Source organism: Periplaneta americana, chromosome 15 (assembly GCF_040183065.1).
Source record: "Periplaneta americana isolate PAMFEO1 chromosome 15, P.americana_PAMFEO1_priV1, whole genome shotgun sequence".
Lineage (NCBI taxonomy): Eukaryota > Metazoa > Arthropoda > Insecta > Blattodea > Blattidae > Periplaneta > Periplaneta americana.
Genome location: NC_091131.1, coordinates 49,707,923 through 49,732,836, shown reverse-complemented (window position 1 = coordinate 49,732,836; position 24,914 = coordinate 49,707,923). Strand labels below are relative to the sequence as shown.

At 35.0% G+C, this 24,914-nt stretch overlaps 1 protein-coding gene across 2 annotated transcripts; it reads right to left on the bottom strand.

The window, feature by feature from the left end:
- Positions 1-182: 182 nt before the first annotated feature.
- LOC138714881 (sorting nexin-7-like) lies at positions 183-24,884 on the bottom strand. 2 transcript variants are annotated; one of them, XM_069847118.1, is made up of 10 exons: positions 24,500-24,884; positions 24,206-24,361; positions 15,104-15,214; positions 14,858-15,022; positions 13,518-13,713; positions 11,536-11,696; positions 11,264-11,389; positions 9,231-9,389; positions 7,884-8,018; positions 183-1,333 (listed from the first exon to the last, which is right to left on the bottom strand). In XM_069847118.1, exons 1-10 carry the CDS (start codon positions 24,626-24,628, stop codon positions 1,235-1,237), a joined length of 1,437 nt encoding a protein of 478 aa, XP_069703219.1. In that variant the 5' UTR covers positions 24,629-24,884; the 3' UTR covers positions 183-1,234. The 2 variants fall into 2 exon arrangements, with proteins under 2 accessions (XP_069703219.1, XP_069703220.1); XM_069847119.1 differs by having other exon boundaries at positions 1,095-1,333; positions 9,237-9,389; positions 24,500-24,764.
- Between the last annotated feature and the right edge of the window lie 30 nt (positions 24,885-24,914).

Below are 24,914 nucleotides of genomic sequence, written 5' to 3'. Positions count from 1 at the left end.
TATTTGTCTTTCATAATAAAACAGAAGAAAAATAAATATTTTAACAATAATTTAGGCAAACCGGAAGCCATTAAAAAAAACAGGATATTTGGCATCCCAAGCATTCTTTTCTTGGGACAGAAGACAACAGGCCGAAAAAAAGGGACAATCCCGTTAAAAACTGGATGTCTGGTCACCCTAATGTAAATGCATATAAGAGCTATATGTATTTCATTAATGTCAAGAAAAAGTGAAGAGCCATATTTTAAGTATGTGCATAAAGTCTTCAGACAAAACTCTTCCAAATTGGTGAAAATATATATTATATTAAGTTTTTTTGAGTGACGAGAAAAAATTGTTTATTTCACACTACTGATACTGATCTACTGCTATATACGTTTTTCAAGAAAACACAGAATGTTGTGTTTTACATTAGTAAAACTTTCGAATCAGTTGTTTGTTTTTAAAATTATCACTTATTATGAGATTCAGAGTTTCACTGCTATTGTGTTATGAAGATTATTTTGAGTTTTGCTAACATTAGGTGGGATTTAATATCACCAAAGATTAGAAACTACTTATAGACTTCATCCTCAATGTTGTATCAGTCGAAACCTGGAAGGTCCATTACTCAATTTGTTCCAAAATGCTTAGCTAATCCAAACAAGGGGACAAAAATCAAACATAATGGACAAAACAGAGTATGAACCTCCTAAGTCTTGAATCATATGATCCTGAGAATGAAAATTTGAGTAGTTTCGAAATCTCTAAGAAACTAAATCTGAACACTTTGCTGAAAAATCCAAAATCTTCATAATCTCTTGTTAACTTATTTTAAGAATACGACACAAAATCTTTCCAATAAATTTCTAACAAACAAACATACATGTATGACAGTGCATCTAAAAAATAATGAATGTATTTAATTCAAAATAATATTTATCTGTTCTTACGTTTTAGACGATATAATGCATTTTAGACGATATAATGGTAATTTCAACATGTATTCCAATTGTAACAAACTGTTTCAAATTTTGACTATGTGTGTGTATACTGTGAAGTGTGTCATAGTGTCATTTCTGTTTTAAATAACACTTATTTTTAAGCTATTAATATGAAAATTAGTTTATGTTGAAAAGATTTTGCGAACTATACAAGCCAGTCCAGTGCAAGTGGTGTAATGTGCTTTACACAAGACATGGTATGTTTACAATAATCATGTATGGTACGTTCAGTTGCATGTTGGTGTAAGGAGCTAGCTCGATACTTGCAGTTGTGCCTTGTTATTTGGAGAGAATGACGTCGTATCTACTCCTTTCATATCAGGTAGAACTTCTTCCCATGCTGCAAGGCACTGTAAGCACAAAGTATTATTATACCTCCTATTATCTCTTAATTGCATTATGCTTAAATATATGAAGCATAATAATATGGTCAGAATATGAAGCTCTTTATATTATGATGAATGATACAATACTATACTGATTGACAAATCTACATATTTTCTTATGGAACAGTAACAATTAAATGATAATGAAGAATTAGTGAGTTATAGCAGGAGAAAGGGGATTATCTCGAGAAAACCTGCCCTATGACTATCATGTTCAACAAAAATTCCACCTGAATTACCAACTGATATTTGAGCATAAATATTAAGGGTAGACATTCAGAGTCAGAGACAGAACATGAATAATGAATAAAGGAATAAAATTAAACGAAATAAATCGAATCAATCAATATCCTATCACAGTTTTAAAATCTTAAATCTCAGACAAAAATACAGAAGAAAATAAGCATAATTTTCTCCACAGAGGGAAGTGGAGAAAACACTACCTAGTAAGTACACTGGTAAAAACTGACTGGTGAATGTTGCTGCTGAATTAAGGTGTAGAGCAAAGAAGTGGATAAACTGGAATGAAGGTAGATATTGTGCTCCATTTTGTGCATTCCTCCACTAGTTATGTTCAGCTGGTGTTATATGATAGAGAAAATGAGAAAAATCGCGTATAAGTTAAATTATTTTCACGATTTTATTCCGCAGTTGTCTTGTTTAAAAAATTCGTTGGAAGAAAAGAGTTTACTCAATGTAACACCTTACAAGTTATCAATTCCAAACCAATATTAGTTGTTTTCTTCTTGGCCTTATACATTTAAACATCCATAATGGAGTGAGTCATATAAAACTCATGTTTTTCTTCATTCATTTCATTTGAATAAAAATTCATCATGAGTCACTTTCTTTTCAAATTACACGGTCGGTTTAGGAGTTTCATTAATGTATCACGTAATGGCACAGATGTTTCGCAACTTGCAACTATCTCCTTATTCATTGTCACTTCACGGACCACAGAAAATTGGTCATTATCACTGACATTGAAAATCCAGTACACTTCAGCAATGGCTGCTCCTTGTAAAAAAACTACTGGATAAACTCAGTCACAGTGACATAAAGGGCACACCAGAGGGAATTTGATGTTTGTAATCATGCAGACAGAAATGTAATATTGGCGTTGGTGTGCAAGTTGAAAAAAAATGGACATCTTGTGAGTGAAACCAGCAAGCACTGTTTGTTGACAATGCCGGCAGTTGCTGTGAACTGGAGTGATTGCAGCAGTCACCCCATAAATCATTAAGGCATTTGTCGCAGGAGACAGGGTATTAGTACTTGATGTGTCAGAGAGTTGCGAAGAAGGCTAACCTAAAGCCGTATAGGATGACGGCTGTTCATGAGCTGCCAGAGCCAAATAAGGCTAAAAGAGGGTACTACTGTCGTTCGTTTCAAGTGACCAATGTTCAGAATCCTAACATACTGTACAGCTGTCAAAAAAAAAGTGGCCGCACTCGTGAACAGCGAATATTTTCAAAGTCCACTTCGGGTCGCAGCGATGTTACACGATGCATGTGCTTGTACAAGGAGTTCCGGAACTATGAAAGTGTTCCATATCTACGCCTCGTAGACCAGCGGTAGAGTTTTTGTTTAATGATTCAAAGGTCGTGGGTTCGGGCCTTCTTCAAGTTTTCATTTTATTTTTTAATCGTTCTTTAGCGATGTAAATGATATTCAAATTATCATTTATATCCAGTTATCGTTCTTTATGGATATCACGTTATTTATATTTTGTTATCGTTCTTTAGAGATATGAATAAAATTCAGGTCATCATTTGTATTCTGTTATCGTATTATAACGATATGAATAATAATTATTATTGTATCTCCAATGGGGGTTAGCCCTATTTTACATATGTATGTTAGGGCTATAGTTTTATACACAAAAAAGATAAGCATAAAGAGAAATGGAAAAGAAAATTAAATTAGCTTACGCGATGTAAACAAAACATGAACAATCCGTAAATTAGGCATTGCGATTGCAAAACAATTATCAGTTATCAATTTGAAACATACAAAAACATTAACAACACACATACGTAACACTTCTATAACACAAATATGCAGCTTTCCGTACCATACATCATAAATTAATACACAATAGTCACACAAACACAATCAAACTATAATTACGACATTGTGACGACATCAAGTATCCCATAACTGACTCACATACATAACAAATCAAGCATCCGTTGCAACACATACACTTCAACATAGTAACCACACTTTTAAAAGTTACAAATTTGGCTCCAAGAAGAATAAATAGGACACTGTTACTAATTACTATTCTTCTACAATTTCTTAAATACATCTGTAATAAATCTGTGAAATTCCGATATGAATAATATTCACGTTTTTTATATTGTTATCGTTCTTTAGCGATTTAAATAATATTAAAGTTATCATTTATATTCTGTTTTCCTTCTTTAGCATTATAAAACAATATTCAAGTTATTTATATTGTTATTGTTCTTTCGCAATATATTAATTAAACAAACCGATATTTATCATTTATATTCTGTTATCGTTCTTTAGTGATACTGTATAAATAATATTCAAGTTATTTATATTGTAATCGTTCTTTAGCGATATAAATAACATAAATTTAATATTAGGTTTGGAAAAATCCAGTTGCATAATACTGGTATTACTTTTTCTTTTTGTATTATTACATTATACTATCTTGAACCACAATAAAATGAAAAGGAGTAACGAGGAATTGAACCTGAGACGTTGACATCTAAATTCCGACGTTCGTCCGCTGAGCTACGAGAGCAAAAGTGTGGAAACGTTTTCGGAAAAATTGGCCCAATCACACTCTAAGATTTTCTGATGATTCGTAGAAGCTAGTCCAGGATGCGGGGGGCAAAGGCTAATTGAGATTTCCCGGTCTCTGACCGGGTCAAACATCCTGATAGAATTAATATTTAACCCTTGCCGTGACTTTCGGTGAAGTCCGGAGGGCCCAATTAGTCAAATCCACTCTCCTCATCTCCACGCTTGGGCCCCCTGGAATTTAATAAGATGTGAAAGAGATAGTGGTGTGCGGAAAGCAATGGGATGTTACCGCATTTAGGCCTATCCTTCCCAAGAAAAACTGCAAACATGAACAAAGGAAGCTTTTAATAGAAGAAGAAGGATCTTCTGCGGACCTCTGGAAAAAGAACTAAGGAAGGGACTAGTGAAGTGCTTTGTGTGGAGTGTGGCATTGTATGGGGAAAGAACATGGACATTACGACGAATGAAGAGAAACGAATTGAAGCATTTGAAATGTGCATGTGGAGAAGAACGGTGCGTGTGAAGTAGAATAAGAAATAAAATTGTGTTTGAAAAAGTGAGTGAAGAAAGAATGATGCTGAAACTGATTAGAAAGAGAAAAAGGAATTGGTTGGGTCTCTGGTTGAAAAGAATAATAGACGACATTAGGATATGTGGATCATATGCGGAGACTAAGAGGAAGGCATAAAATAGGAAAGATTGGCGATTACTGGGTTTGCAATGAAAGACCTGCCCATGGACAGAACATTTATGTATGTATGTTCAGAATGCCTAGAATATCGTGTCTAAGAACAGTCGCTATTTGCAAAGACTAGTCAATTCCATGCCCACTCGACTGCAAGATGATCGAGATAAGAGGAAGATAGATTAAATATTGAATTGTGGCTTTTTGTTTTGTTTTTTGAACGCTTAATTGTTTGAATGTTTTAAGGCCGACGCCAGTAAATTTGTTATGTTTATGCCACGAAAGATATTTTTATTGAGAATAAAATCTTTTTTTCTTTCCACTTGCAGCCACAATATCATAATGATAATGATAAAGTCATGGCATAATATATTAATGAACCTGATGTTTATTACTAAAATAATCATAAAAGAGAAAGGAGCCATTATGTCTAGTTTGTCTCTCTCAAAAACAGAACAAAAAAGGACATAAAAAGCACGAGGTTGTAGTCGAACGCAGGACCTCATGAATAAGAGGCCTGAACGCTACCATTATGCTATCGAATAACACACAGTATACTTCAATTATAACTGTAGATATCAGGCAACGTGGTGCAACAACATGTAACATCGCCTGTCTCCGAATTGTAGCGAAGATACCCGAAGGGAACTTGGTTTCAGGAGAGCGGCCACTTTTTCTTTTGACAGCTGTACATTACATGGTTCACAGAAGAAGCATGGTTTCAATTTTGTGGCTACATTAACTCGCAGAACACATGCATTTGGACTGCACAACATTTGCATGGGAATCATGAATATGCACATATTTAAAATCTGAGTTTGATGTGCAATAGCAGCATAGAGAATACAGAGTCCAATTTTTTTTTCGACAGAAAAGTGAACACTGCACAGTACCAACGCATTTTATGGAATTTATTGAGCAATTGAATAATAGTGAGTTGCATCAAGGGTGCCTTCACCAGGATAGAGACACTTGTCATACATCACAATCAGTCCATGGAGCTGATTCAAAGTTTCTTTGACGACTGCATTATCTCTAGCAACTGTGGCCACCGAGATCACCGGATTTGCCCTCACCAGATTTTTTTCCTGTGGGGATATATGGGGGGGAAATGATTGCACTACATGCCCTCGAACTCTGAAGTATGTGAGGAAGAATATTACCTGCAAAGTCAATGGTAATAACAATGCAATGCTCCAACAAATGGCCAGGAGCATGAAATGGCGTGTTCAACTGTGTCTTGAAGTGGAAAGATAGCATTTTTAGCACTTAATGTAAAGATAAAATAATCTCCAAGAGATAGGCCTACTATATATTTAAGGTGCAATAGCATTACTAGCATCATTTTTGTTAAAATAAACATATAATGAAAAGTATGAGTTTTATATGAATCACCTTGTAATTAAATTTGTTTTTTTTTTTCTTTTATTAATAAAACTGAAGTATTATCTATAAAGTCACGGTCTTCATGAAAGCATCTTATTCATGCTGCTCTGACCACTATTAACACAAAAAATGTGGTCATATTTATGCTTGCATTATCCTTCACCCAACAAAGAAAATTTTTAGTAATAATTTTATAGAAAAGTAACAGTTTCAGAGCTGTTTTACAAGTTAAGGTACAGAGAAAAACATCTTTCCTTTAGATGCAACTGAAGATACATTCTTCTCATTCATGTCATTTTTAAAACTGAGTTTATTCGAATTTGGTAGCATTAACATTATACTATAACAAAATAACAAACATACCGATAATATTATGTATCATCTAGATTGATCAATAATTACATGTACTTAAAATAGAAGTCTTATTGCACTATGACAATATCACAGCTATGTCACAACATTTCATTTCATAAAAATGGATTAGGAAGAAAAGTAATAAAAAATTACTGTATCATATATATATATATATATATATATATATATATATATATATATATATAGTGACCATAAAGGTAAATGTCACCTTTAATCACTGTAGCCAATAAAAAATACGTTAATCTACAAAGATAATATGGTTCATAAAGAGAAATTCTTATGTGAGAATGTTGAAGTCAGAATTTTATAAGGGGAATAATAATGAGAATGTATTTTTACTGATAATATATGGTACTCGTTGACATTGTTTCTTTGTTGTTTATTCAACTGTCCGAAGACAGGTCTGAACCTCACAAGTGATACTAACAAGGCATCACTTATGAGACAACTAAGCCAAGAGATAATAGGTTAGAATGACCAGTTTCTTTTACCCTCCATTGCAATTATATGTAATAAATGTAGGCCTATTATGTCTCGGAAACTGATTTACAACTAATATGGTAACATAGTACTTTTCATGGTCCTGTACATTGAGGATAGTAAACAGAAATATTTGAGACTATTCAACTTACAGGATGAATTTACGATAAGGGCCAATAAAGTTTCAGAACTGCCTCAAAATGAACCAATCACAGTTGTGTTTCTTGATAAGACACCTCGTACAATATTGGACATGTAATCGTGGCAAATTCAAATAAAATTTAACTTTGAAAATTGTGTTTTCAATAACTGTAACTTCAAGTAATAAACAAAATAAATGTCTGTAAAAAACCTTTCGTGTTTTTATTCTGTTAATGTAACATTTCAACTTTTTCTACTTTTGAGGTTAACTATTGTTGTTTTGTATTTCCCCTCCGAGTAGGTGGTAATAGTATGTAGTATGCCGTGATAGGTGGCAATTTGTTTTTGAACTTCCTTACAAGAAAACATGTTTTATTGCTGTGTTTTATAACTATTATCATTTACGTAAGTAATTCGGTTTTGCAAGTTACTTAATTTTATTCGTTGAATAATATTATTAAATTGCACTCGTGGTTTCATCTTATTAGCATAATTTCACTTGCCCTTCGGGCTTGTGAAATGATCAACAAGATGAAACAGCACTCGTGCAATTACTATGGATAATCCTTGTGAAATGCTTTCTCTTTATATACAGACTATAAGATATATCAGATTGAATACAAAACTAGTTCTGATTTTATTTTTACATTCAACAAGTAATGATAGTACCTGCTCATAATATTTTATCTGCTGATTAGCTAGTGCCACAAATAATTTCTTCAGATCATCCTTCTTCTCATAATGCCATCGATCCAAATCAGCTCTTAGATTTTCATTGGCACATTCCACTTTGTCCTGATTTTCCTGTAACAGATAAATCTGCATTGTACTGTATGTCGAACACTAAGTGTTATTTTTTATACAGCTTCTACACTTAAAGTATTTTGCAATGCACATTTATTTTTATTTATTTTCAGTTTTGAAAGAGTGTTCAAAGGAGCTACTGCTTGTTATTTGGAAATCAAACAGAAAGACCAGGACAATTTTGGATATTGTCCAGCAATGGTCCAGAAACTATTTCTGCCTGGCAGTAAAGTCATAAGAGGGTGAAATGCTTCTCATTTAATTTTATATTTTCTATTGAGGGACATGGACCCTGTAAGCACGAAGTCTATAGCATATATTACCTTTGCTACTATAGGGATACCACTTTGTAAATGCAGTTGTAATGCGCATGCGCTAATCTCCCCTCCCACAGTTCTTGTTCATGGCAAATGCTGAGTTCATAGTACAGTTGTGCCGAAGTGAAGTGAAGTGTAGTATAGCATAAATAAATGAATACTAGTAATAGTGCTGTGTGTTTAAGTTATAACCAGAGTATTAGCATGTCTTTACGTGAGAAATATTGTTTGATCATCAACTCATGGATGAATATTCTCCCGAAAAATTGAGGAAATTATGTGAGCATGTGCGGAAAATAGAGGACAAATATTTTGACCAGAAATGTACGGTTGAAACAGAAGTAAACAACGTAATACAATGAGAGTCACGATAATAGCGGCCCGATTCTGATGGGTGATCGACTTTGGGGAATGCACAGAGGGGAACACGCAGCGAATGTGGGAAAAGGAAATGATTTAGATTTCCGCCATAGCTGCATTTTCTAAGTGGTCTAGCTAAGTATTAATCCAGCACTGGTTTTAACTTGAAATCACGTGTCGCATTATTACCAAATAGGATAATGAGATAGTGATATATATTAAAGCATAAACAGGAAGTTGTACAGTGTGTTGTCTTGCTTTTGATACAATACAATTACACCAAATTTCAATATTGAAAGTGTATAACAGTTGATTTGATAATATTATCGATAATATATGTATTATTAATTTTTACACCGATTTGTATGCTAATGAGACATTTCAGTTATTGCAGTTACAAAATAAAATAGAAAATATCAAATTGCATTTAAAAAATAAAATAAAACAGTGTTATAATTAACAAGTGTCATTCGAGGTATTATTATATGCTGTATGCTCTTAAAATTGATACACAGAGTTTAGATACATGTTTCACCTCAACTTGTTTCACTAGTTGTGGAATGGCTTGTGCTAGTTTCTGTAATTTGTCATCTCTCATTTCCCCAGCACTCTTCCACAGAGATGTTCCTCCAATGCTGAAACCCCCTCCTCCACTTCCAGATGTGGACACTGCTGTTTGCTCTCCTGCTAGCAACTGCACAGCACAGAAAACATATTAGATCAAGACACAGCACAACTTCCTATTATCATAGTTACTCCATTCCCAAAAACTGTGGCCATTATTCACTCATTAAAATCTATGTGACAATTTCCAAAGTTCAATCCAGTTACTTATAGACGCTATTGCAAATTATAACTTTGAGCAAGATTACACATTACAGAAATAACGTCTCTTATGTTAATTATACTGATCAAATTAACAAAGGGTTGGACATTTGGTAAGATGTACATAATCCATTTCTTCGTTTAGTTTAGTGGACTGCCATGGGACAGAGGAGAGTCCCTAGATGGCAGTCAATGGTCTATAGACCTCCCAGTCAGTCCACTGGACCTGCTGACAAAAGAGAAGTGTGGCCATCCATTCATAATGGGGTATGAGTCCAGATGACATAATCGTCAAATTGTAAAATACGGTGTCTACTTCAAAATGGTACATATTGTCAATAAAACACTCCAAATTGATAAGATATAAAGTTGCCTTTCGTGTAATAAAATAATTATAATACAAAAAAGTGTGTTTTCTATCATTAAAAGATATGCAATTTATGCGGTTCTGAATGGCACAGAGTTCAAAATACAAGTATTATTTTGCACGTTCAAAATGGTAAAAGACGTCATTAATATTTGTTGCTCATTGTATGTACAACTATGAATGTGCATGCTTGACTCCTTCTCCTACACTGAATGTCAGGAGTCATCTAGCGCATTGTTGCAGTTTTGCACGCAAAAGCAACACACATTTCACTTTTGTGTTGCTATCTGTGCTATACTAATAAAAACAAAATGAATGACTTACCACGTTAAACAGTAACCCTAAATTAGCTTATGACCAGCTTTTTCAGTTGATTTTCAATCAAAAGAAGTGTAATAATGTAAAATGTGTCTGCTCTATTCCACAACAACCAGCCCCCACCATAAGAGCAACATACCCCCACCCCTACAATCGACAAATGCACATCGCAGAATTCAAGATCACCAGTAGTTCAGGAGACACTGATGAAGACGTAACATCATGTCGAAACGGGCTGTCTGTCGAACTTTTTAACACTTTTTAACATGTGACTAAGTAATTTTATGTTTTTAACAAACAAAGTGTTAACGTGAACTTTAATCAATGAACTAAAGAACTTTTTCACTATTCTTTATAAGACAATATAACATCTATCTGTATTACCAGTATACAATTTATAATGAAATATGAGGTAAATTTTGGGTTGAATACATTGTAATTTGTTATTTAACTACTCCAAAAAAAATGGTGATATGTTGCTAATGTAATAATATAATGCAGATGAAGAGTAAGTTGCCAGGTAAGTCTTCCGTCCAATTATTTTATACAGCACAAAATAGGAGAGACTCAAACCACAGCTTTATGGTAAGAAACAGTCTGTCTTGTGTGGTATACAGTAAGCCTAACATACAGATTAGACTCACATAACAATGGCAACCATTTTCGAAACTTGTATTTTACGGAAATAAGGTTCGAAAAAACCTTAAATTGCCTACTGAACCTGTGAAATTATTCCATGAAAGGAGACTTATTTAGACAGTCATCCTAATTCAAAATATCATGTTCAGGACGTGTAGCATTAACATGTTTCTTATAAACTACAATTTGTATGGAAATGTGCTGCTTCCACATTTATACTGAAAAGCAAGATACTAACGAACTAGAGACTTTCAAGAAATTGTTTAGTGAAGGAAAAAGAAGACAAAAAATAAATAAAAAGAGGAAAAAAACCAGGAAAAGGATTAAGAGGAAGGGAAAATAGAAAGAGATGGAGATAAGGAAGACAAGAGAAGCGGACAATTGCAAAGAGAAAGAAGAAATATTTGAAATAAACCTACCAACTCTTTCTCTGTTCTCTTTTTCTTGAGTTCTTCTACAGTCAGTTCATATTCTATTTGAACTGAATCACGACGAGTCAGAGCTTCCTTCACAGCTTCTATGTACAGAAGATATTCCTTCAAGGGCTTGAAAAATGAGAAGAAACAAGAGATGAGATTTTAGAAGCAGTAAACATCACAAGAAATTTCATCTAACCATAAACCATTAATATAATGAAGTGAGTGGTAAATGGTTTGCAGGGAACTAATAAACTTCGTAATAAAATGTCTACCTGCGCTATATTGGGTGTGAAAGTGACGAGGACATGTTGCTGGGCTTGAGCATTGTGTTCAACAGCAGCAGCCATGGCCAGCAAAACTGGGCTCAGCTCAGGTTCAGATGCAGACCAGAGTGTGAAGATGGGATGCATCTGATGCAATTCATAGAGGTATTCTAGGAACAGGAATGAAGAATCAAGTGAAATGTTAAGATAATGGACCAGTGGCACTATAAAAGTAAGAGACATATTATGTGAAGAGTTGGAAAACCTAACATTGTGTGTAATGTGTAGTTAGCTTGTGATTTAGCTGCATGTGGCAGCAATAGTACAGTTGTTTTTTGTTTTGTTTTTTTTTTTAACACTTATATATCACTGATTAAATTTCCTAGGCTTTGGACAACGAAGCATAAGACTTCGAAACTAGTCAAGCAAGGTAAATACTAAATATTAACATGGTAAAGAAGTTGGAAATTTAATCAGTTTATGTATTGCCGCTACATTTGATGTAGCATTGTTACAGACTTTCTAGACTTTCTCTATGTTTCTGGAAGGTTGGCATCAGTTAGAAAAGACGCATCAAACAATGGCCATGGTCAGATCGAAGAAATGTGGCTCTTGACATCGTGTATTATTTTATATGGATCTACAGTCCAATGTTTATATATTTTTGGCAATAAATCTTCTAAATTCAAGCAACCACGGCCCCATACCTGTAATCTTATTTTGAAATAAATGTCGGTATTAAATGAAATCTGATTGGGAGAACAAAGGGATTCTAATATGTAATAACATAAGTAATAACATAATGCGACAGACTCTTATGAATATAGTGCTGTCTTCCAGCTGCGACACAAATCTAGTGAGGCACATTCAGTCTTAGTACAGCGCAGGAGTACAGTGAGCGCAGGAACAAGTTCACACACACACAGCGCGCATGAAACTTAGTGTAATCAAGTGAAATATTTCTGTGGCTCCAAGTCTAATTTGATATGTCATTTCTTGCTGTTTTTCAGGACCCAGCATTTGAAGTTTGAACGGCTGTATAAAATCATAGTAATCATAATAATGGATTATTGTTTTTTTTTTTACTTGGTTATTTAATAATTCTGTATCAACTACTGGGTTATTTAGCATTAATGGAATTGGTGATAGCGAGATATTTCACGAGATGAGGTCGAAGATTCGCCATACATTTGCAATACATTACCTGACATTCGCCTTATGACAGGGCTGGGCAGCAAGAGGAGATTCCACTCTCTCACGGGGAGCCATATGATTTCTCTCCATCCCCTTTCTTCCCCGCCGAACACCGCACAGCATTGATTCCATGACTGATGAATATTAAGCATCCCTGTTTAGAGTTTGAATGTGCTCCCATTGCCCAGCCCTGCCTTATGGTCTGGGAAAACCTCGAAAATAACCCAACCAGATAATCAGAGGAATTGGGAATCTAACTTATGCTCGAGTGCAACTCCAGATTAGCAGGCAAACATTCTACCTCCTGAGCTATGACGGTGGCCGCAATGGATTGGAAAGAAAAATTACAGAGAGATGCACGTCATTTTTTGCCACAATAAAGATACCATCAGGATGCACAGCATATCGCAAAATTTCATTTTCGCCAGAAATTAACATATCACTTTATGTCCTGGAACCACAGATATATACTGTCCTGAAAAAAACATATTTTTAAAAGCTCTTAACTTCAGCAGGCAATGTTACAAAATTTCAATCCTGAAAAGAGAACTCTCCCAGCATTAATGAAGTCTGTGAATGCTCCATTGTACAGTATACCAGTGATTATCAATCTAATGACTATGATCCTGCACCCATTTTAAATTAGGGAATCATAATATATTACCTAAATTAATATATTTGCTAGATACTAAATTTATACTGCAATCACCGACCTGCAGCTTGAGGACCAGTCTATGGACCATAGTTTGAGAAACACTATTTATTCACTCTGTATGTAGTAATAAGTGCACAGTTACCTTGCCTCTCTTTATGGATGCGCTGGCTGATCTTGTCAATGCTGTTAAGTTTCTCTCCCAGTGTGTTAACATATTCTCGGACTTGCTCAAACTCTGGAGTTCGCTGACGCATCATGTACACTGCAGCCAGATTATGGAAGGAGCTGGACATGCGTCCAAGCAAACCTTGACGACTTTTGCGATGAATTGAGAATTCCTACAAGAGCCAAATCACAATTCTAAGTCAACATATGCCACATTGATAGTTGAATGCTTAATATGCTTGCTATTAACTCAAGAATTTTTGGCTACAAATTGGGCAAGACTGATATATTAGACTGTTAAAAAATTACATTTTAAAATTGTCAAAACTTTATTTATTTAAATTTACTCGAAGTAAAAAAAATCTGTATTTGTAACATGATGAATCTTTGCTTAGTCCTCAAATATTTTAGCTTTTGTACAATAATGTGTTTCTTGCTTAAAGAATTTTACAAGCACATCTCAATTTCAGTACTGTTTAAAATTGATTTTTATTCGGAAGTTCATATAAGTCTTATTCAGTATTTTTACGAACGTAGAGAATGGTTCATTTTCCATTATTTATACCCCAGGAAACAGTTGCTGATTAGGGTAATTTTCCAAGCATTGTCCAACGACAGAGTTTCTTCTGTGAGCACTGTATGTCGCTTTCTTCGCTTATCAAGAACACTTTCTGTTTCACGAAATTTATTAATTAATCTATGAACTGTCCTACAGCTTGGGACTCGAACATCTGGGAAATTCTCTTGAAATAATCTCCTGACAGCACGAACGCATTCTGTATGGACATATAAATTGTTAATAAACACCCGATATGGGACAGAATAATTAGACCTATTATTTGACATTACTCTCACTTCACTTCACGTGTTGCACTCACTGAAACATAGAACAAACTGCATTGCGAGATCTTGAATAAACCAATTATCTCCACAGACTGCTCCCCTCCCACCCACACAAACACGTTGCTGTTGTCGACTGAGGTGCTTCACATAGCTCTGGTTCTGAGATATATGGAAGTCCCAGAATTGCAGGTAGACAGTGAGCTATAGCAACAATAACATGGCATACTAGAAAGGAGAATGCTACTCTTGTTCTCCGCTTAACCCTGCACTTGCATTCTACTCAGCTCCAAACAATACATTGTGCCACCATGCGATGAATGTGCTTTTATATTTAGACTTATTTCTTGAAACTTGAAGTAGTTTGTTGTCCCTACATGTCTAAATACTAGTTATATTATCAATCTGATTCAGTAATGCCATAAATGGAACACTTATACTTTTAACATATGTTCATGAACGACAGAATAAACTTACTGATGGTTTTGCAGTGAGAAACACCTTCACACTCTGGTTACAGCTCAGTACAGGATGATTAGCAACGCGATTTAGGAATCGATGGAGCAAAGCCATTCGTGCTACAATGAACTCTTTCGAGTATCGGTCCAACTGGGCCAGTAGTGTATGTTTCCCAGGTAAAGGCTGTAAAATAAACAAGCTACTCAGTAAAGTATGGTGAGGAAGTGAATCAGTAAAATAATATGAAATTTATATACTACTTACTGGAATTAGATGAGTTGGAAAGGCTTCAACTAACTTTTGACGAAGCCAAATGAAGTCATTATAACGCCTCCGAACAACATACTCAGTTTCATCAAACTCAGCTCGAGAAGTCTGCAAACAAAAGCAATTAATATTGGAACAATAAGAATTCGATTCTAAACTAAGAGTTCATTTTTTATTTCGTCACTTTTTCTTCTTTCTGAGAATGATAGTTTATTGAAGTGATTCTTAGGCCTATGCATGTCGTAAATGTGTTTTGATGTATCTGAGTCTTTTAATGTTTTCTTCAAATACTCACAATGTTGCGAATTTTTACTGAGATTTTACCAGGACTGACACTGTTTCATGTTCAGTACTTACAACAAAACGTAATATCAAATAGTTTTGTATATTATGGTATATAAAAGAAATACCAGTTAAACTAGCAACATTTTTTCATGTTTTATCTATTAAAAAAATTCAAATATACTTCAGAAATATCATCACAATAATGGTGTTATACAGACGTGGACAAATTATTAGCAAAATGTACAATTTTGTTACATATTTTTACAAAATTTGACTTTTCAATTTAGACTACTGTTGACATTTTTATGATTATAGTACTCAGAAATATGTAAAATTGTCAACTGCGGTCAAAATTGAAAAGTCAAATTTTGTAAAATTATACAATAAAAGTCTCAGTTTTGCTAATAATTTGTCCACGTCTGTACATATGTCTGCATAAGATTACATGTACATGAATATAATAGCCTACATCCTAATACATTGAATGAACCACTGGCACAGCTCAAGGGGTAGTACATTTTCCTGCTGTTCTGGAGTTGTCCTCAGGCATGAGTTTGATTCCTGCTTGGGTGGATTACCTGTTTGATTTTTTTCCGAGGTTTTCCCCAACCATAGGGCAGATTTCAGGTAATTCATGACGAATTCTCGGCCTCATCTCGCCAAATACCATCTCACTATCACCAATTCATTCAATGTTAAATAACTTAGTAGTTATACACTATGGTTAAACAAAAAACATTGAATGTCCAGCATGGGAATACCATTATAAACCACTAACGACTTAACATAATCATTATGCAGCACGTTTATGGCACGAATAATGTAGGCCTATATAAACCATGGTGAATATTACTTATAAATCAGCCACTAGAGAAAATTGTTAAAATACCTTGAAAATGCCTAGGATTTATAGTATGGAGTAGTAGAAATTGGATGTGAACACTGGAAGTGCTGTATTTATTTTATTTTATTGGGTTATTTTAAGACGCTGTATCAACATCTAGGTTATTTAGTGTCTGAATGAAATGAAGGTGATAATGCCGGTGAAATGAGTCCGGGGTCCAGCACCGAAAGTTACCCAGCATTTGCTCGAATTGGGTTGAGGGAAAACCCCGGAAAAAACCTCAACCAGGTAACTTGCCCCGACCGAGATTCGAACCCGGGCCACCTGGTTTCGCGGACAGACGCGCTGACCGTTACTCCACAGGTGTGGACAGGAGTGCTGTATGCCCGCCTAGTCCACCTCAAATACATATCTTACTTATATACCAAATTCGTTGTGCATGAATGAGAAATACCGCCATATTTCCTGAATCTGACGTAATTTGTAGGAGGGATTAACGGGGGTATCAGTGTCGCCAACACTTCTCTCATAATACTACGCACCTAATCTAACCTAACCAAACCTATCCTAACCTGTCACATAATACATACCTAATCTAACCTAATCTGTAACATAACACTACACACCTGTAGTAACATTTTTCATGTTTAGTATAATTTTATTTGCAAACAAATGTTAAACCTCCTTGGTCTATGTCATGTCGAGAGCCACCTAGTGGAAGAAGTAGAACATGATGGCAGACAACACTGTCTCCATTCTTCATAATTACATTTAGTCCGTTAAGTGTGTTCTGTGCACTAATCAGTGTGTTAATGCAGTGATAATTCCATACAAGTGCAGTAGAAATTGAAATGTGTTGTAGCTGTGATAAAAGTATTGAAAATTGGTTTATAGCGCCACATTGGCAGTGATAAAAGTGTGCAATATTCGTTCAATGGTGGGTGAATGCTCTACCTTGAATTAAACCATTCATAGCCTATAACTTTAAAGAAGGAACTTTTCTTCATTAACTAAATCATAAATGTCCACCACAACATAAATATTATATAATTCGTTTTGAATGATGCTCAACCTTCATATGAATTACAAAATCTCCCACAGGTATTTGTCATAATAGGAGTAACAGTAATGGCAACATCTGTAAGACGAAAACAGAGAATGAAAGACTAGACTGGAAAAAAGAGCATTAGAGCATTACTTGTAATAGCAATGTGCCAAGGTTTGTGACAAGATTATTGAGGGTTTGATGAGGGATTACCTAAGTGACAGGCCAAGGTCTGTGACACATAACTTAGTCACAAAGTTTGTGAAGCGTAACTCAGATAGTTTTGTAATAATGGCATAGGAATCAGTATACTTGGTGAAATATACGTATATAAGAAAGGCTACAAATCTGGATGGGTGGGTGGAATTACATTTACCACAATGTTCACATCACGTTTCCAAGTGTGCTATTTCATTTTCGGGATTACTGACAGTTGCATTACACCCAAATGACGAAGCAAAGATGGCGACGATGACATAATATATTATACATTCAAGGCACACCAAATGTGTCAACAAACCAAACCTAACCTGTCACCGATTCTCGACCTTACAAAAACTCACTTACTTACTTATAAATGGCCTTAAAGGAGCCCGGAGGTTCACTGCCGCCGTCACATAAGCCCGCTATCAGTCCCTATCCTGAGTAAGATTAATCCAGACCCTAGCATCATATCCCACCTTCCTCAAATCCATTTTAATATCCTCCCATCTACCTCTAGACCTCCCCAACGGTTTTTTCCCCTCAGGTCTCCCAACTAACACTCTATATACATTTCTGGATTCACCTATACAAAAACTCACTATCTACCAAAAAATATATATCATATTTTCTCTACATTGTTTGATTTGGAATTTACTACGAAATGGTGTTCCTATACTTGTCATTTACTATATATTCTAATGAAGTCGAAACCAAATACTAGGCTCCAAATACTGCAACAAATATAACGGTGAAACTAGTGCTAAGGTAGTTCCAGTGATTTCGGAAGTGGAACATTTTGAATTTATAAGGAACTTTTTTTGTGAAGATGCAGTTAATGGTATATGCAAGGCATAATAAAAGCCTAAACTAACCAAACCTAAACTGTCACAGATTCGTATATGCAAGTATAAGAAGAATAAGAAGGAAACTACCTCAGCATTAGTTCAGCCAAAAGCTGAACCTTCAATTAGTCACACTTGGATTTGAGAGATCCATGAAATTTATTTAGTTTAATATCTTAACAACAGACAGGTCTACATTCTTATCTTCTTAAGACATCTTGCACCACACTTTTGTTAGGGTTATGCTGAAGTGGCAACCTGCTCACTCTAATATTAACTTTGCATGTGTGATCAACATCATCTTATGTGTCATTTGGGAATAATAGACCCCATGTGACAAGTCAAGTTACAGACATGCCACTACAAGGAATATATTTTTCCTCATTACTTATTGAATAGGAATAAAAAGACATATGACATTCATAAACCTGAGAATTTGGAGGAAGAGTATCATAATTTTTTTGATGATGATTCATTACTAGTTGATGACAATTTCCAAGAATATGATGACTCTGGTTCTGAAGATGAAGTTGAATCAAGAACTGTAGATTCATAAGAAAGTCATGGAATTGTATTACTATTATTATTATTATTATTATTATAAGCCACCATAATGTCAGGTGGCTAGAGCACTGAACTTATAATCTTGTGGTGCCAAGTTCAATCCCCAATGTACACCCGATTTATAACTTGTGCTGGACAAGCCCGTGGTCCATTTAACACAGGAGTCTTCTCCAGGAGCTCTGGTTACCCTGTGGCATCCCAAAAATCTCCATCATCTCATCGCAGGTGTAGCATAGACCAGCCTCCTACAGCGCCCCTGGGCAACGATTGTCGGTAAATTGGTCTACACAACTAGCTTTAACCAAGCGTGTTAACTCAGCATTTAAAACACGTATTCGGGAGTTCCATGGTTCAAACTCTAGGATCAACCAACCTAATTGAGGTTTCTTTTGTGGTTCTCTCAATCTATTATACTATATATTTCCAGTAATAAAGGCAAATGCTGGGTTGGTATTCAATTTCCACGAAAAACAGATCCATAACTCTCTGACAATAGTATATTTCAGTAATCTGTCATCGTAATAGTTGCAACATTGTACACGAGATAGTGCCTGTCAAGTGAGAGTTTAAATGTCTGGCTTAGAGATAGATGGTGCTTCAGTCGGGGGTTTAAGTGTCCAGCTGTCACGAGAGAGCACTTCGGTTATCTGTTCGAGCAAGGTTTAAGTGTCCAGCTGGTGCTGTGGATGTTGTGATGGTGAGAGAGCACCCCAGGTTGGGGCATCAGAAGTCTCTGGGTTACAGAGAACACCGAACTTCAGACAAAATGATATATACCTACAGTAAAAGTTGCGATATGACCACTACAGTTAAAGCGACTATAAATAAAGCACAAAAAAAAAAACTGGCTTTATATGGGTGAATGATGAATCAAGTACCTGTCATTAGTAAAAATAAATTAGAATTTTGTATTAACATATTTATATTACTAGCAGATTCCACATTTTTCTTTTTTAGGTAAAGACAGAATGAAATTAAAGAAATCACCTTGGAAAGGAACAGACACAGGCGCTATACACTGCCACCGGGTATTTACACTGCACCGAGTATTTACCACTGCCACTGGGTATTTACACTGTCACCACCGGGTATTTACCCATTTGCAGTGTGAATAAATACATATAAAAAGGTATCCCCATCACACACCATGAAGGCACTTGGGGGGCATGGAGGTAGAGTCCCATGCTTTCCATGATCTCAGCACTAGAATGAGGTGGTGTCGTCGGTACCATGCTCTGACCACCTTTTACCCCCGGGAAAGACCCGGTACTCAATTTTATAGGAGGCTGAGTAAACCTCAGGGCTGTTCTGGAAGTTTGGCAACGAGAAAAATCCCGTCACCACTTGGGATCGAACCCCGGACCTTTCAGTCCATAGCCAGCTGCTCTACTAACTGAGCTACCCGATTTTGACAAAACTACGTGATGTAAGAAAGGTTGCTAAGGATGACAAAAGTGAATTTGATTGTTGGAAACTTTTTGTTACTGATAGTTGAAAATGCCAACATTTACATAGACACCCTTATACAGAAATTCATTTGTGAAAGAGCAGACTGACAGATGTAATTGAAATGGAAGTTTTTTTTGGGTTTATTTTACCTTGCACGAATATTTCACGGTGGACATCAGAACATTTATGACTTCTGGGCAACAGATGACCTTGGTGTCAATATTTTATTTTTAGAATGACAATGTCTGAAAGACAATTTCCATTTGTGGCAAGATAATATATATTAGTTTTAACAATAAAGTCTAAAGGCATGAGCACCGAAAATAGATAAGATAGCTGCTGTAACAGATATTAAATTTTTATGAACAACTATCAAGTGTTTTTTTACTAATTACAGGTCGTTCACCCACACATACAGGGCAGTCCCATGAGTAATGTAATGACAATGGTTCATATTTTTTTTTTACACTTTTAATAGAGATATAGACCAAAAAATTAAAAGCGAAGTAAACTTTGTACTATGTTTTCAACAAGGCAAATAAATATAATTTCAATGGAATACAAAATTTATTTTCTATAAATGTAATTAGTGTCACAAACTAAAATGTTCCTGGTAACAGAATAACATCATTTGAACATGCATCTTGTCCTCATAAACAATACAATAATTCAGCTTGCTTACATGTAAGGATGAATGAGAAATGAAATGGTATATGAATTGAATATTTTCCACCAATATTATTATATTAAAAAAATATTCATAATAGTAATGGAATGACACTTTTATTCTGCTTTGGTGATAGGGTCAGAGAAATGGTACTTATTCCTCTGATCAATAGTAAGTGTTGGCAGTTTGCCTACAATTTGGTCTTCTTCTACCAAACACACATCTTCTTTTGAGGGAAATGTAAATATTTTTTTCCATTTTCATCATTTCTTCACGGAAATGTAATTTCGTATGTCTTTTTTACCAACAAATAATCGAGTATTCTTTTTCCAGCATAGGATACCAAAGCAAAATTCCCTTGAAGTAAAGCAGAATGGTTGTCCATTTCCTGTGTTGTACTTACATTTTTCTAAGATTGCTCTTTTGAAATTGCGAATATGTTTTTGGGGTGATAGTGAATAATATTTATACGTGATTATATATGGAGCAAAACATTCATGTATCACAGCATGAATGTTTTTAGTCTGCTCTACTGGAACTATTCCAGTCCACATACTGCCCGAGTCATCATTGTTTTTTTGTAATTTTAAGGGCAGAAAAATAAAAAACATTTACACCTTGGCATCTCTCATGTGCTGTGCTTACAAAGTTCTCAGCATTTCTCACTTTATGTTGGCCTGCCATGCAGGTTATCCATACTGCTCGCTTTATAGTTCCACCAATCCCATCAACAACTCCTTTACCATGGGATGTGACAAAGAAGTGCCACGAAACTGTTGCACCATAGCATTCTTAAAAAAACAGATTGCAAATAGAAAACGTTGTTTAAACTGACTGGCAGCACAATCACTCAAAAAAGTAACAGTTTCTGTGTTTTAAAAAGCTTTATAATTTATCCAAGAATGCATGTACAGATTATTTACTGTGGTGAAGCTCATCACTAATAACACCATAAGAATATCCAGAATTTTGTGAGTTCAAAACATATGCTGTAAAGATGGTGGTTTGTGCCTCTGACCAATATGTACTCTGAACTTCATTCCACATCAGAACTGTATAATTTTCTGCGAAGTTCACTTGCACAATCATGCTCCTCTCATTTGCAGAATTCTTTTTTTTTTTCTTAAAAAAATGTGAACTGTTGTCGTCTGATGAATGTGTAACATAAGAAGTGGAGTAGCAAATTGGACAGAGCATCAACACTCTGAATAACAGTTCCATGAGTTTCTTTCAGAGTAACTTCCTGGTTCATTAACCAACTCTTTGGAAAATTCTCATTTAGAGTACTTATATCTTAGGTATATATTTGAACACTTACCATATTTTGACATCATATAGGCTAGTCTTCTTTCTTTCGATCACATACTATAGTGCTAATGAAGTCACGAGATGTGTTTCTAATTTCTGGAATAATACCATTTACTGTTTCTAAAAGTAGGTTCACATTCTCATGGCAATGACACAGGCAAACATTGTGCAGGGTTTCCTGTATGGTACACATAAACTTTGGCACAAAACTTGGCCAATTTTATGGGGATGTTCGGAAACTCATTCTTAAATATGGCATAAGTTTCTTTCAAAGTCACGACCACGTACCAGTATCTCTTTTGAATCTTGCTTTTTTCACCTATTTTTTTCATCTTTAACACTCACACAATCTTTCGTGCCAGGAGCTTGCCAAGAAATGTCATTTCGAACAAAGAATTCAGTAACGGCTTCTTCTGTACCTAAGTTTAAATGTTGAATTGAACTTTCCATGTATGGTATAAAGATGATGATGATAATACAAAATTAGCTGAAAAGAACAAAGTATACTTCAGCATGGTATACTTTTTGCAATATTGCGTATTATATTAAAGTTACTGAAGTCTTGTCATTCCATTACTTAATTCATGTCATTCCATTACCAAATAATATAACATAATTTGAAATTTCAAATTTCTTAAAGCGAGAAATTACTCTACACAGATTTACATGCTTGTTCTTAACTTAAAAAAAAAAAATTATACTGCCTCTACAAAAACAAATTCAAATTATTTCAGTAACGGAATGACGGAACATAGCCACAAAATTAAAATGTTAAGAAAATCTTAAATAACAGAGCGTAGAAGCTGTTGTGTATTGTGTTATGCTAAATGCGTGAGTGTCGAATGTATATTTCATTATGGTGGACTTGGGAGTGAGCCACAGGGCGAAGGGTAGACAGAGAACAGCTGTCATGTGGCGAGAATGGGGTAACTTCCCCTACTAGCGATCTGTTCTTTCAGATTTAGCCAAAATGTTTTTGGCAATATGAATAATTAAAAAAAATAACGAAAACTACTGAATTGTATTGAGACAAGGCATATATTCAGTTTTTCTGAGATACCTATTTTATTTTTGTATGTCCTTATTATAGTTTACTTAATTGTTTAATATCATATTTATCAGACTTGAGAATCGGTATTCTCAGCTACATTATAAAGCCAATTTTACAATATTAGAACTGCTGTAACGAAAATACGAAACTTGAAACGAAAAAGCAGAAAGTTTTAGCTATCAGAATTAGTAATTTAATTGCTAATAAATAACATTCCTATTTTTATGACATATGACTGCCCTATAACAACTTACTGACAGTCATTGCACAGGGTGTGACACAGGATGCTGGTCTACTCTACACCTGCGAAGTAATGAGATAGTGATTTGTTGGGATGCCATGTGGGACTGAAGTTCCTGGAGAAAACCCCTCCGTTACCTGGACCAAGGGCTTGGGTAAAACATACAACTGTAAGACACATTATTCCCACGGTCAAAACATTCATGTAGAAAGCAGCTACCTGCATTTCACGGCTGTTGAGAATTTCACAAATATACATGTGAAAATAGTTTTCGAAAGTTGTCTGCTCTTGAACAATGAAGAAGAAATATCAGCGAGTCTGATTAATTCTTAAGTTAATTTATTTTAATTAGTTTATACTTTTTACCATATATTGCGCTTAGTTTTCATTTAAAGTATAATTTTGAACAAAAGACTTTTGTCATGTTTCTCCTGCACACATGTAACATTTACAATAAATTATATTCCCTCACAATAAAAATAATCTGCAACACGATAACAAAAGTAGCATGGTCTGACAGACCTATCGCGACTAATGGCGTTCTGCAAACTGGAGCGCCTAATGGAGGGTTAAGATAAAATGTGCATTTCAATATTTACCCTTGTTGTGATACGGAATGTTATGTATGTTTCAAGTGTGTCTAAATGTTTCTGTGGATTATCAACTTTCACTTGCAGGTCGCGAGTGTCCAAGCCAAATTCTGACATTTCTTGATCTGGAAGAGTAGAAAAACTTTCTATGGATGGCGAAGCCACCTGTAGGGTACATATAAACAAAGAATTAAGTAAATGACAATATTTTAATTATAAAGTAAAAACTTCAAAGAAATTTGAATATCAAATTGGCAATAACATTCAATGCTTATTAAAAGTGGAACAAAGAAGCATATCTACCACTGATCCCTCCAGTGAAGTGCTATAGTTTGACATTATGTCAGTATCTTTACTGTCTTGCTTCTTTAGTAATGATGGTTTACATTCTGAAGAAACTTCCAAGACAGCTGTCTCTTCGGAATCCGCCATTTTTTCGTATTAGGATCCGAAATGAAAAATATTAAATCTCTATAACGATAAATTTTAACGCAGATTTCTTAAAGAAGCTTATGCACGAATTCTAATGCTATGTAGAAGGTAGTAAACAAATCTACAGAATCACAACTTTCAACTGACAAGCACACCACCCACTAAAAAAATTTGCGAATCAAATACCCAACAACCATCTGAACTGCAGATGGCTCTGCCACAACACATCCTTCTATCTCTGTAGCAGAAGACTTCAAGTACTCTCCAATGATCTCTGGTTTGTTGT